Genomic DNA, 13,001 nt, shown 5'->3' on the forward strand with positions numbered 1-13,001 from the left:
GCCCCGGAGGAGGCCCGTCCTCACGAAGACGCGCACACAGAGCAAGGCCTCCGTCAGAAAGGCCATTTATTTGCGATCAGAGACCCTCACGGCCTGGTCCGTTTCTTTTCCTCCGAATCCCGGCTCCCTCTCTTCCCCGCCCCCGCTCCCAGGGGTGCGGACCCCGGGAGACCCCTTTTCCTCCCTGCCGCGGGGGTGGCGTCGTGCAGGAGGCCGAGCCGCTGGGCCAGCACAGCCCGGCACGTCGGGGGGCTGCCCAGACGCGGCCCCTTGCCTTGGTCGCTCCCCCAGTGGCCCACAAGGTCCTCCCTCCTCCCAAAGCAGACGTCGCAGACGGGGCAGCGGTAGACGCTCTGCTTCCAGTGCGTCCGCTGGTGCCCGACCAGCCCGGACGCGGAGCCGAAGGCCTCGCCGCAGCGGAAGCAGCGGTGGGGCTGCTCCCTGGGGTGCGCCCTCTGGTGCCTGGTCAGAGACGTCTTCTTACTGAAAGTCAGGGGACAGTACGGGCAGGAGTGCGCCTTGAGTCTCGAGGGCTTCGGTAGGCGGGACCCGGACCTGGCGTTCAGGCAGTGGACGCGGCGGGTGGCGGCCTGAGTCCTGGTCACAGGCCCTGGGGCTGTGGGGACCGGTGTCTGAGTCCTCGCAGCGGTCAGCCGGGTCTCGGCGGCAGGGTCCTGGCTCCTGCCTGGAGAGGGCTGGGTGTGCGCGACAGGACCCTTGGTTCTGAACCGGGGCTCCTGGGTCCTGGCCACGAGCCGCCGACTCCTGACCACCGGCTGCTGGAGTCCCCCCGCGGGGTCCAGACGTGTCACCGGACGCTTCTGGTTTCTGGCCACCGGCTCCTGGTTCCGGTGGATCTTCTGGTGGCGTTTGAGCTCCGAGCGGTCCCGGAAGCTCTTCCCACAGAAGGCGCAGGAGTGAGGCCGGTAGCCGAGGTGGACGCGGCGGTGCCGGCTCAGCCCGGACGCGTCGCAGTAGGTCTTGTCGCAGAGCGAGCAGCGGAAGGGCCTCTCCCCGAGGTGGATGCGCCGGTGGTAGCCCAGGGCCTTGGGGTTGCGGAACGACTTCCCGCACTGGCTGCAGACGTGCTCCCCCTTGAAGTTGTGGACGAACTGGTGGTTGTGGAGGTTGGAGCGCTTGCTGAATGACTTCCCGCAGACGTGGCAGGGGAAGGGAGGCCCAGCCCAGGGCGCTGGGGTCCTGCCCGTGGCCCCCGCTGGGGCAGAGGACGGGCCTGACCCTCTGCGTCCGGCTCCCTCGGCTCTCAGAGGCTGAGGGTGTTCTTCAGGCTCCTCCTTCTTGCTTCCTGCGAACGAATGAGGAAGAATGACAGGCTTCACCGGAGAGCCCCAACACGCCGTCCAGCCCAAGCCCCTGTCTCTGCCCTCACCCCGGGGCCCACACACCCGTCCTCCCTCTTGGACTTCATGGGCTCGAGTTTACAACAACCTTTAGAGTTTTTCAGATTAAAAGCAAAAAACTTAACTGGAATCTTTCAACAGCACTAAATTAAAACCCATAACCACATTTTTTGAAGTCCATTTTCCTCTTTTATTATTATTTGTATTTTTCTGGAAACGGGGAGGCAGTCAGACAGACTCCCGCATGCGCCCAACCGGGATCCACCCGGCATGCCCACCAGGCGGCAATGCTCTGCCCTCTTTTTTTTTTTAAAGATTTTATTTATTGGCTCTGACTGGTTGGCTCAGTGGTAGAGCGTCGGCCTGGTGTGCAGAAGTCCCGGGTTCCATTTCCGGCCAGGGCACACAGGAGAAGCGCCAATCTGCTTCTCCACCCCTCCCCCTCTCCTTCCTCTCTGTCTCTCTCTTCCCCTCCCTCAGCCGAGGCTCCATTGGAGCAAAGATGGCCTGGGCGCTGGGGATGGCTCCTTGGCCTCTACCCCAGGCACTAGAATGGCTCTGGTCACAACAGAGCGACGCCCGGAGGGGCAGAGCATCGCCCCCTGGTGGGCGTGCCAGGTGGATCCCGGTCGGGCGCATGCGGGAGTCTGTCTGACTGTCTCTCCCCATTTCTAGCTTCAGAAAAATACAAAAAAAAAAAAAAAAGATTTTATTTCTTGATTTTACACAGGGGCGGGGAGTGAGAAGTATCAGCTCATAGTTGCTTCACTTGGGCTGCTCACTGCTTGCCTGTTGCTTGTCCTGTGTGTCCTGACCGGGCAGGCCCAGGGTTTCCAACCAGAGACCTCAGTGTTCCAGGTCGATGTTCTATCCAGGGTGCCACACAGGCCAGGACATTTCCTCACATATTCCTAACACATCATGCATCTTCGGACGTAAATGAAAGGAGAGGCTATTTAAAAATCAAGCTAATGCCTGACCTGTGGTGGCGCAGTGGATAAAGCATTGACCTGAAATGCTGAGGTCACTGGTTGGAGACCCTGGGCTTGCCAGGTCCTGGCACACAGAAGAAGCAACTACTAAGAGTTGATGCTTCCTGCTCCTCTCCCTCCTTCTCCTTTCTCTAAAATCGATAAATACAATCTTAATCTTAAAGATGAGACGTCTAAACCAGGACCTCTTGGCAACCAGGGGGTGTGGTCAGCCTGGCTTTTGGTTTCTCTCCAGTCCTCACTGGACTCCGCAGAACAAGTCTCCCCAACTCCATGTTTTTTTTTAAGTTTTTTTAAATTCATTTTAGAGAGGAGAAGGAGAGAGAGAGAAGGGGGGGGAGGAGTTGGAAGCATCAACTCCCATATGTGCCTTGACCAGGCAAGTCCAGGGTTTTGAACTGGCCACCTCAGTGTTCCAGATTGATGCTTTATCCACTGCGCCACCACAGGTCAGGCCCCAACTCCATCTTAACATCACATGCGTCCCCCCATTCCTTCCCTTCTCTTGGAAAGAACTTTCACCAAAGGAGTTTCACTGATGTAAGCAACCTCCATGTTGTCTCTCAGTCCCTAGAAACTGGAGACATTCATTTGCCCTGAATGCTTATGGCTTCACCTTCTCGCGGCCAAGGACTCAAGCAGGTGACCTCAGGCCTGACCGTGCTGCAGGCTGCAGGCTGGGAGACAACACCCAGAGCCCCGGGCCCCTCAGGCTGCGTCCACTCCTCCCCTGTCCTTTGCGATTCTTACCTCCTCCAGCTGAGGGGCGGAGCTCTGTTCGCCACTGTTTCTCTTCTTGTTCGAGCTTGGTGATCAGATCTGGAACGGACAGAAAGGTTCTGGCTGGAGGGGGGAGGAGAGGAGGTCGGAGGTCCCAGGCCTGGCCCCTGCATGTGACATGGGGATGGCTGGCTACTTCGTTTTGCGTCCCTGGTTTAAGAACCGTCCTCTGGGATACATTGAGGCAGGGGGAAGACACTCAGAAGGCCAGCTCCTAACTTGGTGGCTGGTCATCACAACAGTGGCTTCGGGAGTGCCGGCTGGGTGAACAGGTCAGTGTGTCTAGTTTGAGAACACTGTTCTCACGCTTCAAGTGTTAGCTCTGCCTTCATTCCTCTCACACCGAGAACCAAGGGTCAGGGAAGGGCCTTGTGAGCTGATCAGCCCGCCCAGAGGAAACAATGTCACGTGGTCCCAGGACAGGGGACTTGCTGAGGGAACACGGTTTCTTACCCACAGACACCAGGTTTTTGAAGGTCTCCGACATAACTTGTTGGTAGAGGGCCCTCTGACCGGCATCTAGACATTCCCACTCTTCCTGGGTGAAGTTCACCGCCACGTCCTCAAAGGTAACCGCTTCTGGAAGAGTCTGTACACGTGGAGACAGACATTTGGTGTCAAGGTTCAGAAAACTAAGAGGCCCTGGCCGGTTGGCTCAGTGGTAGAGCATCGGCCCGGCATGTGGAAGTCCCAGGTTCGATTCCCGGCCAGGGCACACAGGAGAAGCGCCCATCTGCTTCTCCACCCCTCCCCCTCTCCTTTCTGTCTGTCTCTCTCTTCCCCTCCCACAGCCAAGGCTCCACTGGAGCAAAGTTGGCACAGGCACTGAGGATGGCTCCATGGCCTCTGCCTCAGGTGCTAGAATGGCTCTGGTTGTAGCAGAGCATCGCCCCCTGGTGGGCATGCCTGGTGGATCCCAGACAGCCGCATGCGGGAGTCTGTTTGCCTCCCTGCTTTTCACTTCAGAAAAATAAAAAAACAAACAAAACAAAAACCTAAGAGAAAAACAAAACCACAGAAGGGAGACATGAAAAAACAGGCACAAAGCCGTCATAACTGATGTATAGAAGATAAAAGAAAGAGGGAGAGGAGGGAAGAAAAATATAGAAGGTCCTGGCCGGTTGGCTCAGTGGTAGAGTGTTGGCCTGGTGTGTGGATGTCCTGGGTTCGATTCCCTGTGAGGACACACAGGAGAAGTGCCCATCTGCTTCTCCCTCCCTTCCCCTCCTGCAGCCATGGCTCGATTGGAGCTAGTTGGCCCGGGCGCTGAGGATGGCTCCATGGCCTCCACCTCAGCTTGGTTGGGAGCAACACCCCCGATGGGCAGAGCATCGCCCCCTTGTGGGCGTGCTGGGTGGATCCCAGTTGGAATGCACACAGGAGTTTGCCTCGCTTTCTCTCACTGATTTAAAAATAAATAAATATATATATATTTATTATAAATTAATAAATATATATATATATATGAAAAAGAAGGAGATATACTGGAAATAAATAAGGGAAGAGGAGGAAAAGGGCCACACCACTCTGACCAGTTTCAGGAAGCACTCCATGAAGCATGCCAGGCTGGCCCAGGGGGCTGAGATAGGCCTTGTAGGAGCCCCCTTTCCTGGGTGTTGTTCAGCTTGCAACAGCTGGAGACTTCATTTGACTTGCACGCTCAGGGTGGGATGGAGCGGGGTGGGGGAACAGAACGGATAAAAGAGCCGCCGGCGTGCAGGACCCGGCCCCTCTCTGCAGTGTGGTGTCCTCACCTTTGCCCAGGACTTCCACCAGGATTTCCTCTTCACGGCTGCCTGCAGGGCCCCCTTGCTGGGGCCGGGGAGCAGCTTCTGCACCGGTTCCATCCGCTTCAGTTGGCCAACTGCCTCCTCTTCCATCGTATCTCTTCCCGGCTTTATCCACTCCTGGCCTTGCTCCCAGGGCTGACCGGACACCTTGCTGGGCTACGTACTGCCCTGAGGTCACAGGGAGCAGAGAGAGAGCTTTACAAAGACCCCAGGCTTTGATGTGGTTTCCTGTGACAAAGGTATCTATCTGCTCTAAGGGTCGTCTTCCTTTGGGTTTCCTCAAAGCCTAAGGGAGCCTCACCTGCGGTGGCGCAGTGGGTAAAAGCGTCGACCTGGAACGGCTGAGGTCGCCGGTTCAAAACACCAGGCTTGCCTGGTCAAGGCACATATGGGAGTTGATGCTTCCTGCTCCTCCCTCTGTTTTCTCTATCTCTTTCCTCTCTCTGTCTCTTTCTCTCTCTGTGACTCCTCTCTCTAAAAAAATGAATAAATAAAATGTAAAAATTAAATAAATTGTAAAAAATAAAAGAATTATTTTATATATATAAAAAGCCTAAGTGACAGAGTTCAGGGACCTGGTCACTCCTGACTCAGCTGCCATTGTCCAGAATGCCAGATTAGGGCTAGGGAGGCATAGCAGGCAAATGGAAAGCATAGCAAGTGCAAAGGCCCTGAGGTGGGAGCCTGCTTGGTATGTTTGAAAAGTAGCAAAGAGGCTGGTGTGGCTGCTGCTGAATGAGTGAAGGGAAAATGGAGGGAATAAGAGGTGAGGAATTTCCTTATCTGTAACTTGGACAGTGACCCCCCTGTGAGTTTCACCCTGCTTCTAACCCACCAGCTGGTGCTCAGCTCTAGAAGCCTGAGGTCAGCAGAGAGAAATAAAACACACCAGCAAGAGGGTGGGGATGGGAAACAGCTTCCTTTTTTGGTCGGGGAACTCCACAAGTGACCCAGCTCCTGCTCTGTGCCATGGAATGTCACTGTCCTGTGGGGTACCCGTGAACCCTTTAACCCGAAGCGCAGAGATGCTAAGCTGCTCAAGGATGCTCCTGGTCCTCAGCAGAACCAGTGTGCCAAGCCTAGACTCCACCACGAAGGACACGATTTCTGCTGTCCCAAAGCAAGAGCAGCACACCCCTCAGGTAACCAGACCTGGGCCGTGGTCACATCCACGCGGGGGACAAGTCTCTTCACGACTCTGCTCTGGGCTGACCAGGCGGTGGCGCAGTGGATAGAGCGTCGGACTGGGATGCGGAGAACCCAGGTTTGAGACCCCAAGGTCGCCAGCTTGAACCCAAGGTCGTTGGCTGAGCAAGGGGTCAGTCACTCGGTCTGCTGGAGCCCCTGGTCAAGGCACATATGAGAAAGCAATCAATGAACAACTAAGGGGTCGCAACAAAGAATTGATGTTTCTTATCTCTCTCCCTTCCTGTCTGTCTGTCCCTATCTGTCTCTCTCTCTGTCTCTCCCCCACACACAGAAAACAAAACTCTGCTCTGGTTTCATTGCAAAATAAGATTAAAGGAGCAACTCTCTAAGGTCCCATCTGGGAACAACAACAACTCGATTCTTTGGATTTCTAATACATTCAGATCTCTGTAAAGCATTTCTTCGGGGCTCAAGCAGCGCCCAGCTGCGCCCTGGATGGAGCTGCTCTTGGCAGAGAGAGCCCCCTGCCTGTGGTCCGCCACTCACTCCATGTTCCTCTCCCGCTTGAAGAGGGGACAGGAAGAATCAAGACACCGCAACCGGATGACTTTTTTTTCTCTCCTTTTTCTTTTGGAATGAAAATCCCAGCAGAGAGAAGGGCATTGGACAACGGAGCGCAGTGGATCGGTGAGAAGAAGGCTGACAGCAAAGGTGCGTTTCTAGGATGTGAAGTTGAGTCCCTCCCTGCACCCTTCCTTCCCTTCAAGACTCCACAGTCGTTCTATCAGGAGTGCAGGTGTGGGTTAATCTCCTACTCCAGCGGTTTTCCACCGCGTGCCGCAAGAATTCTTAAAACAAGCACTATTTGACTACTTAGGGAGACTGACCTCTTTTCCTTTAGATTTCAAGAAAAAAAACCCATATATCTATATCTATATCTATATCTATCTATCTCAATATCAACAGCTGGCCGATGTGAATGAACCAAAATTATATCTATTTTTTGGGGGGGTCATATCAGCAAAAAAAAAAAGTAGATTTTTTTGGTGTGCCACAGAATGTTAGTAATTCGTGTATGTGTGCCGTGGGAAAGGTTGAAAATCTCTCTTCCTCTCTCGCGGAACGCAATGAAGGTAACATTTGTAAACAGTTTCAGTAACATGATTGGCAAGGCCCTGGCTTTCTGTTCTCCTGCAGAAAAACCCACTCCTGTCGCTGGTCCCCAAACCGCACTGGCTGGGGCAGCGGCCGTGGAGCTGGCTGCGCGCCCGCGCTTCCGCCTCCCGCGGAGCGTGTGCACCCACTGCACCCACGGCTCCCGGGGCAAGGGAGGATGCGCCAGCCCCGGAGACCGTTCCCTGCCTGTCCGGTCCTTCCAGAAAGTCTCCGCGGGAATGTGTCCCTAGTCTCCAGTCCTGACCCCACCCAAGACTCGAACGCGAAAACCGGTCAACAGTTTCGCACGGCACTTCTGACCACAGCCGTGGAACTCGCCGTCCTCCCTCCCACGCGATGTTCCCTCCGCCGAAAAAAAAAAAATGGCCCTCGGACCTCTGCTCAGTCGCCTCGAGGGCCCTTTCCAGCCACAGCCCAGCCCCGCCGGCTAATTCTTGGCTCCTGAAGGCTGCGGGCCCGCCCGGCGCGCCCCCAACCCGCGCTCCCAGTGCGCCCGGGCCCGCACCCCTCCCCCCCTAAACAAACCTTCTTTCTGGGACCCCCACTTTCCCAGCACGTGCCAGGACCGGTCCTCCGCGCCGGGAGTGGGAGCGCACTGGTTACGCCCCTGACTCCCCGGGTCGCCCTCTAGTCGCCCAAGGGTCGGGAGCTCCTGCAGGAAGAGAGGCGCACTGTGGTAGACTGCAAGTGCTTGCAAAGAGCCTTTGTAGATTCCAGGTTTAGCAAAAGGCTGAGTCCTCCCCCCTCCACCTCCATATTGGCTGTGATGCTGAGTATTTGCACTCAGTTCACTTGCTTCCTTAAGTTGCTGGAAGCGATTTACATGCCCTTCCTCTGACTCTTTGTTTGTTCAGATGTTGGTTGATTTCACTTATGCATGGTGGGGGGATTGCTCTTTATGCCTTGGGAGAGTTCCTGTTTTTTGCCTCAGATGTGTAACTTTGTATCAAGGACTTCCTTGATTTGCATATGGCTATATAATAAAGCAAACTGGGGCTATGGGGCGCTCGGATATTGCCATCAGCATTCAAGAGGCCTCCTGATCCCATCTTTTTTTCTTAATGAGTCTGTTTTCTTAATTCCGCACCCTTCTCACTCAAGACCCAGAATTAGGAGCCGGGCTCGTCTGCGGCAGCGCTCCGCTAACCCCTAGCCCAGCTCCCGGGGCAGAGACGCGCAGGACAGGCACCCTCCGCTGGCCCGACCCATGGGAGCCCAGCGCAGCTCTGCCTACTCACCCGACGCCAAGGATTCAGCCGGGGCCCGCTGTCCCGGGAGGACGGCGACAGGCCCCCACGATCTCTCTGGGTCCACCGCGACCCGGCTGGGGCCGTGCGCCCCTCGGCGTGTCCAGGTCAGAAGTCTAAGAAGTTCGAAATGAAGCGCCGCGCCCCGCCCCGCCCCAGGAGCCCGCCCATCCACCAGGTGTGACCGCGGGTGCCACCTAGCGCTGAGATCTTTCCTTAGCCCCAGCCTTAGTTTACTCTTGGGGGGGGGAAAGGCTGAAATTTTAAATGGAAACCTCTGATGAAAGCAACCCACCAACCACCATCACCTAGAGCCCCAAAGACAAAAACGAGACCTTCCCAGGCCCTCAGAAGAGACGCACAGGAACACAGCATCCTAGAAAGATCAAAGGCAGCCGCCCCGCGGACTCCGGCTAGCTCCCCTGGGTTTGCGCGCTCGGTGCCCAGCGTCCGGAGCGGGGTTGAGCGCTGTGGCGTCCGCAGGCGTCCTGACCGTGCGTCCTCCTGTGCCCCCTGCTCCCCCCCCCCCCACTGATTCTGATACCAAGAGGGCAGTCCGGGAGCGCCACGGGGTGTCCCGCGGTGGCCAAGACGGCGCAGGGGTTGGTTCTGACACTGAGCAGCCAAAGGTTAGAAAGATGAATTTTGGGTCCGACCTCCCCAAAAGCTAGCAAGAAAATTAGATGGAGGGGGGGGGGGGGCGAGGCCCTCACCTCCCTGTCCCTGTAGGAGCCAAGGCCAGGCAGCTGTATAAATCTCTTTCCTTTCGCACCGACACTTGTCTCCCCGCGTTCGGCTTCCTTGGGCAGGCAGCGGAGCTTGCCTCCAGCCACCTGCGGACAGCGGACAGGCAGGCAGAGGGAGGGGAGCAGAGACGACCAGGCCCGTGGGGTAGGGTTCTACTTCCCAACGCCCCTTAGCGAAACCCAATCCAACCTTTCTCAGGACATTTTTCTTTCATTTTTGGGGGGTAATTTATTGGCTGATTTTAGTTAGAGAGACAGGAACATCCATCTACCCCTCTACGTGCCCTGACCGGGGATCGAACCGGCATCCTCTGCACTTCAGGACGGATGCTCCAACCGCCCGAGCCATCTGGCCAGGGTAGGACGTTATCTTTCTATTTTTTAATGAGCCCAATGGAGATATTTCACATTGGCACGGGTTTTACAATCCTAAAAACGCTTCTGTAAATAGAGCCTCCGTTAAATCCGCACCAACACCCTGGGAGGCAGGAGTTGTTATCCCATCTTTAGGGGTGAGGAAACAGGCCCACCCGCATTGAACCTCGCCAAAGCCGGCCTCCTGATGCCCCAGGGCCTGAGCCAGACCCTGTGCCTTCAGGGTCACCACTCTGGTGTCCGGGTTCCATGGTTGGTCCCAGCTGGCTGGCTGGCAGGCGCGGGTTGTGGATCTCTCAGTGTCCCCAGGGCCTGTGACAGTGCCCTGCTTCATGGGCCATTTGTGTTTGTGGACCCAGGGGTCTCCCAGATAGTTGGCTGGTGGGGAACATGGCAGGAAAAACATGAGGTTGAAGCGGTCCTGTGTGTGACCACCCTCTTCAGACCGTGAACACCGCTGGCGGACGGGACGCCAGACACGCTTCCGGTGAACCATGAGGAAGCTAAACCAGCCTGCCCCGATCCCTTCATTTGTTTACCCTGTCGCGGTGAGAAACGTCTAAACCTGTAGAGAATTTTTAGGAGTGGATTTGAGCCTAATGGACGACCATGGCCAGGGAGCAAAAATCTCAACGGATTGAGAAAATGGTCGGAAAGTGGCAGTTTTGCATCTTATGTGGAGGTGTGAGGGGGTTTTACACGAAACGCACTGGTAACAATTAGGGGGGCGGGAGAAAGCGAGGCGGGGAAATCTCGGATTGGATAGAAAGTAAAAGAAACAAACTTTTTTTTCTTTGCACTTCGGTGGGTATGGGATAGTTAGCAGTTAACAATGAACACGATAACACTAACAATGTCGGGTTTGTGGTCTCTGTTCTGGGCAGCAAGGGGTCTGGGGAACAGGAAATGATCCTGACGTGCAAAAGGAATGTGATCTCGATGCAAAAAAGCCAACGGACCGGCTCAGTGAGGGTAAAGAGTGACCTTTGTCCGCCAAGACCCCGACCTAGGACACGGCTACGCGCCACGCCTGGCTTCTCCTTCTCAGCCGAGTCAGGGTCTATCAGTTCCCCGTGTTGATGGTTTAACGAGAAGATAATGGTGTTCTGACACAGGACACTTTTATTTTCTTCCTCAATACGACTCTCCTTGCTGCTACTGGGTTATCAACAAAAGTATGAGTCATGACAGATGAGGTACAGTTTATTCACTATTTAAAAAAATTTTTTTTACGAGTTTATTATTAGGGAGAAGAGAGAGAGGATGGGGGGAGGAGCAGGAAGCATCAACTCCTATATGTGCCTCGACCCGGCAATCCTGGGGTTTTAAACCAGCGACCTCAGCGTTCCAGGTCGATGATTTATCCACTGCGCCCCCACAGGCCAGGCCGGTTTATTCACTATTTAAATTGACTGGTCGGTAACAGGGACATTATAGGAATGCTATCCTGGCGTTGCAGACGTGCTTACCACCTCACTTCGGGGATAAAATGTATTCTTGTTCAGCCTTATTCTAATTGGTGATGCTAATCCAATAAAATACTTTATGATTAGATCTATTTAAAACGGAACACTGATCTTATACCCCTGACATCCTGAGGCTCAATTTTCAAGCACTTTGACCTTCGTGGTTAAAGATAGTATCAGGCACGTGTTTAATGAGTTCGGTCTTACCTCCCGTACCTGGTTCAGTATAAGGGTTATATCGTTATTATCTTTTGCCTCCTGTCCCTGGAACCTGATAATGTTCCTATCTTGGGCCTTCTTAGTTCTCAACTGTTGGTTCAGCTCAGCCTAAGGCCGTGATGGCGAACCTTTTTATAAAAACCGCCCACTTTTGCAGGGCTGGTCAACCTGGTCCCTCCCGCCCACTAGTGGGCGTTCCAGCTTTTGCGGTGGGCCAATCACGGCGCCGTTTGGTTGCTCCTCTACCACCCACCATGAAAGCTGGACCGCCCACTAGTGGGCGGGAGGGACCAGGTTGACCAACACTGCAAAAGTGGGTGGTTTTTATAATAAGGTTCTCCATCATGGGCCTAAGATGACTTGTCCCAACCCTGGTGGAAGCCAATTCCATGGTCCATGGCCGGACTTGTTAGCATTCCTGTTCCTGCTCTGCGGTCTGTCATCCTGGGTCCTACGACTGGCTGCTTCCCTTGTTCCCTGGGTTCCTATTCTAGTTCCTAAAATGGGTCCCATGGTCCCCTGCCTGATCTCCAACTCCTCAGGGTCATTGATTTCCTTGCCTTTTTGTTTTGTTTCCTTTTTTTTTTTAGAGAGATGGAGAGAGTTAAGAGAGAAGCAGGAACTCCTTGCTCCACTTCAGCTGTGCACTGATTGATTGCTTCTTCTGTCTGCCTTGATGGGGGAATTGAACCGGCGACCCTGGGCTTGAGCAAGCTGCCTTGGAGTTTGAACTGGCAACCTTGGCGCCCTATCCACTCTGCCACCACTGGCCGGCGCTCTCCTCTTTCTTAAGTCCTGGCTTCCTGCTTGAACTGTTCATCTGCCTCCTGTGCCGCGGAACGCCTGTCAGGTTGTCAGGTTTTCCGCCTGTCCTACTTTCCCAGCCACCCTCACTGTCCTTAGGCTTTAGCTACATGGAGTTTTCTGAGGACTCTGTGAAAGGGGACTGGTGGGTTGATGGGCCCTGAAGCCAGAATGTGGGCGGCTGGTACAGATTAAGGTACTTGACTTTGAAGGAAGGCAAAGAAATAGCAATGTAGTAGCCTGACCAGGCGGTGGCGCAGTGGATAGAGCGTCAGACTGGGATGCAGAGGACCCAGGTTCGAAACTCCGAGGTTGCCAGCTTGAGCTCAAGGTCACTGGCTTGAGCAAGGGGTCAGTCACTCTGCTGTAGCCCCCTGGTCAAGGCACACATGAGAAATCAATCAATGAACAACTAAGGAACCGCAATGAAGAATTGATGTTTCTCATCTCCCTTCCTGTCTTTCTGCGCCTATCTGTCCCTCTGTCTGACTCTGTCACACACACACAAAAAGAAATAGCAATGTAGCTTAGTTACAGATTGTATTTACTGATTCTGCAGAGAGGAGACAGAGGGAAATGAGAAGTATCAGCTCACTTTAGCTGTTCATTGATTACTTGTGCCTTGACCGGGCAAACCCAGGGTTTCCAACCGGTGACTTCAGTGTCCCAGGTCAACAGCGCTCGACCCACTGAGCCACCACCAGCCAGGAACAGTGTGGCTTATTTAAATGGGAAACACGGCCTGACCTGTGGTGGCGCAGTGGATAAAGCATCGACCTGGAAATGCTGAGGTCGCCGGTTCGAAACCCTGGGCTTGCCTGGTCAAGGCACATATGGGAGTTGATGCTTCCAGCTCCTCCCCACCTTCTCTCTCTCTCTCTCTGTCTCTCTCTCCT

At 54.7% G+C, this 13,001-nt stretch overlaps 1 protein-coding gene across 1 annotated transcript; it reads right to left on the minus strand.

Moving 5' to 3' along the window:
• Positions 1-52: 52 nt before the first annotated feature.
• ZFP57 (ZFP57 zinc finger protein) lies at positions 53-5,013 on the minus strand. The gene is made up of 4 exons (XM_066255417.1): positions 4,888-5,013; positions 3,587-3,722; positions 3,104-3,172; positions 53-1,306 (listed from the first exon to the last, which is right to left on the minus strand). The coding sequence occupies exons 1-4, from the start codon at positions 5,011-5,013 to the stop codon at positions 87-89; spliced, it is 1,551 nt and encodes a 516-aa protein (XP_066111514.1). The 3' UTR covers positions 53-86.
• Positions 5,014-13,001: the final 7,988 nt, after the last annotated feature.

Source organism: Saccopteryx bilineata, chromosome 1, assembly GCF_036850765.1.
Source record: "Saccopteryx bilineata isolate mSacBil1 chromosome 1, mSacBil1_pri_phased_curated, whole genome shotgun sequence".
In the NCBI taxonomy this organism is placed as follows: Eukaryota; Metazoa; Chordata; class Mammalia; order Chiroptera; family Emballonuridae; genus Saccopteryx; species Saccopteryx bilineata.

What these genes read in the sequence shown, in the direction of transcription:
- ZFP57 (XM_066255417.1), bottom strand. Translation starts at nt 5,013, where the DNA reads ATGGAAGAGGAGGCAGTTGGCCAACTGAAGCGGATGGAACCGGTGCAG. An exon ending in CAAAAACCTGGTGTCTGTGG is followed by an intron (nt 3,173 to 3,586) that starts GTAAGAAACCGT and finishes TGTCCGTTCCAG; the next exon opens with ATCTGATCACCAAGCTCGAA. An exon ending in CCGCCCCTCAGCTGGAGGAG is followed by an intron (nt 1,307 to 3,103) that starts GTAAGAATCGCA and finishes ATTCGTTCGCAG; the next exon opens with GAAGCAAGAAGGAGGAGCCT.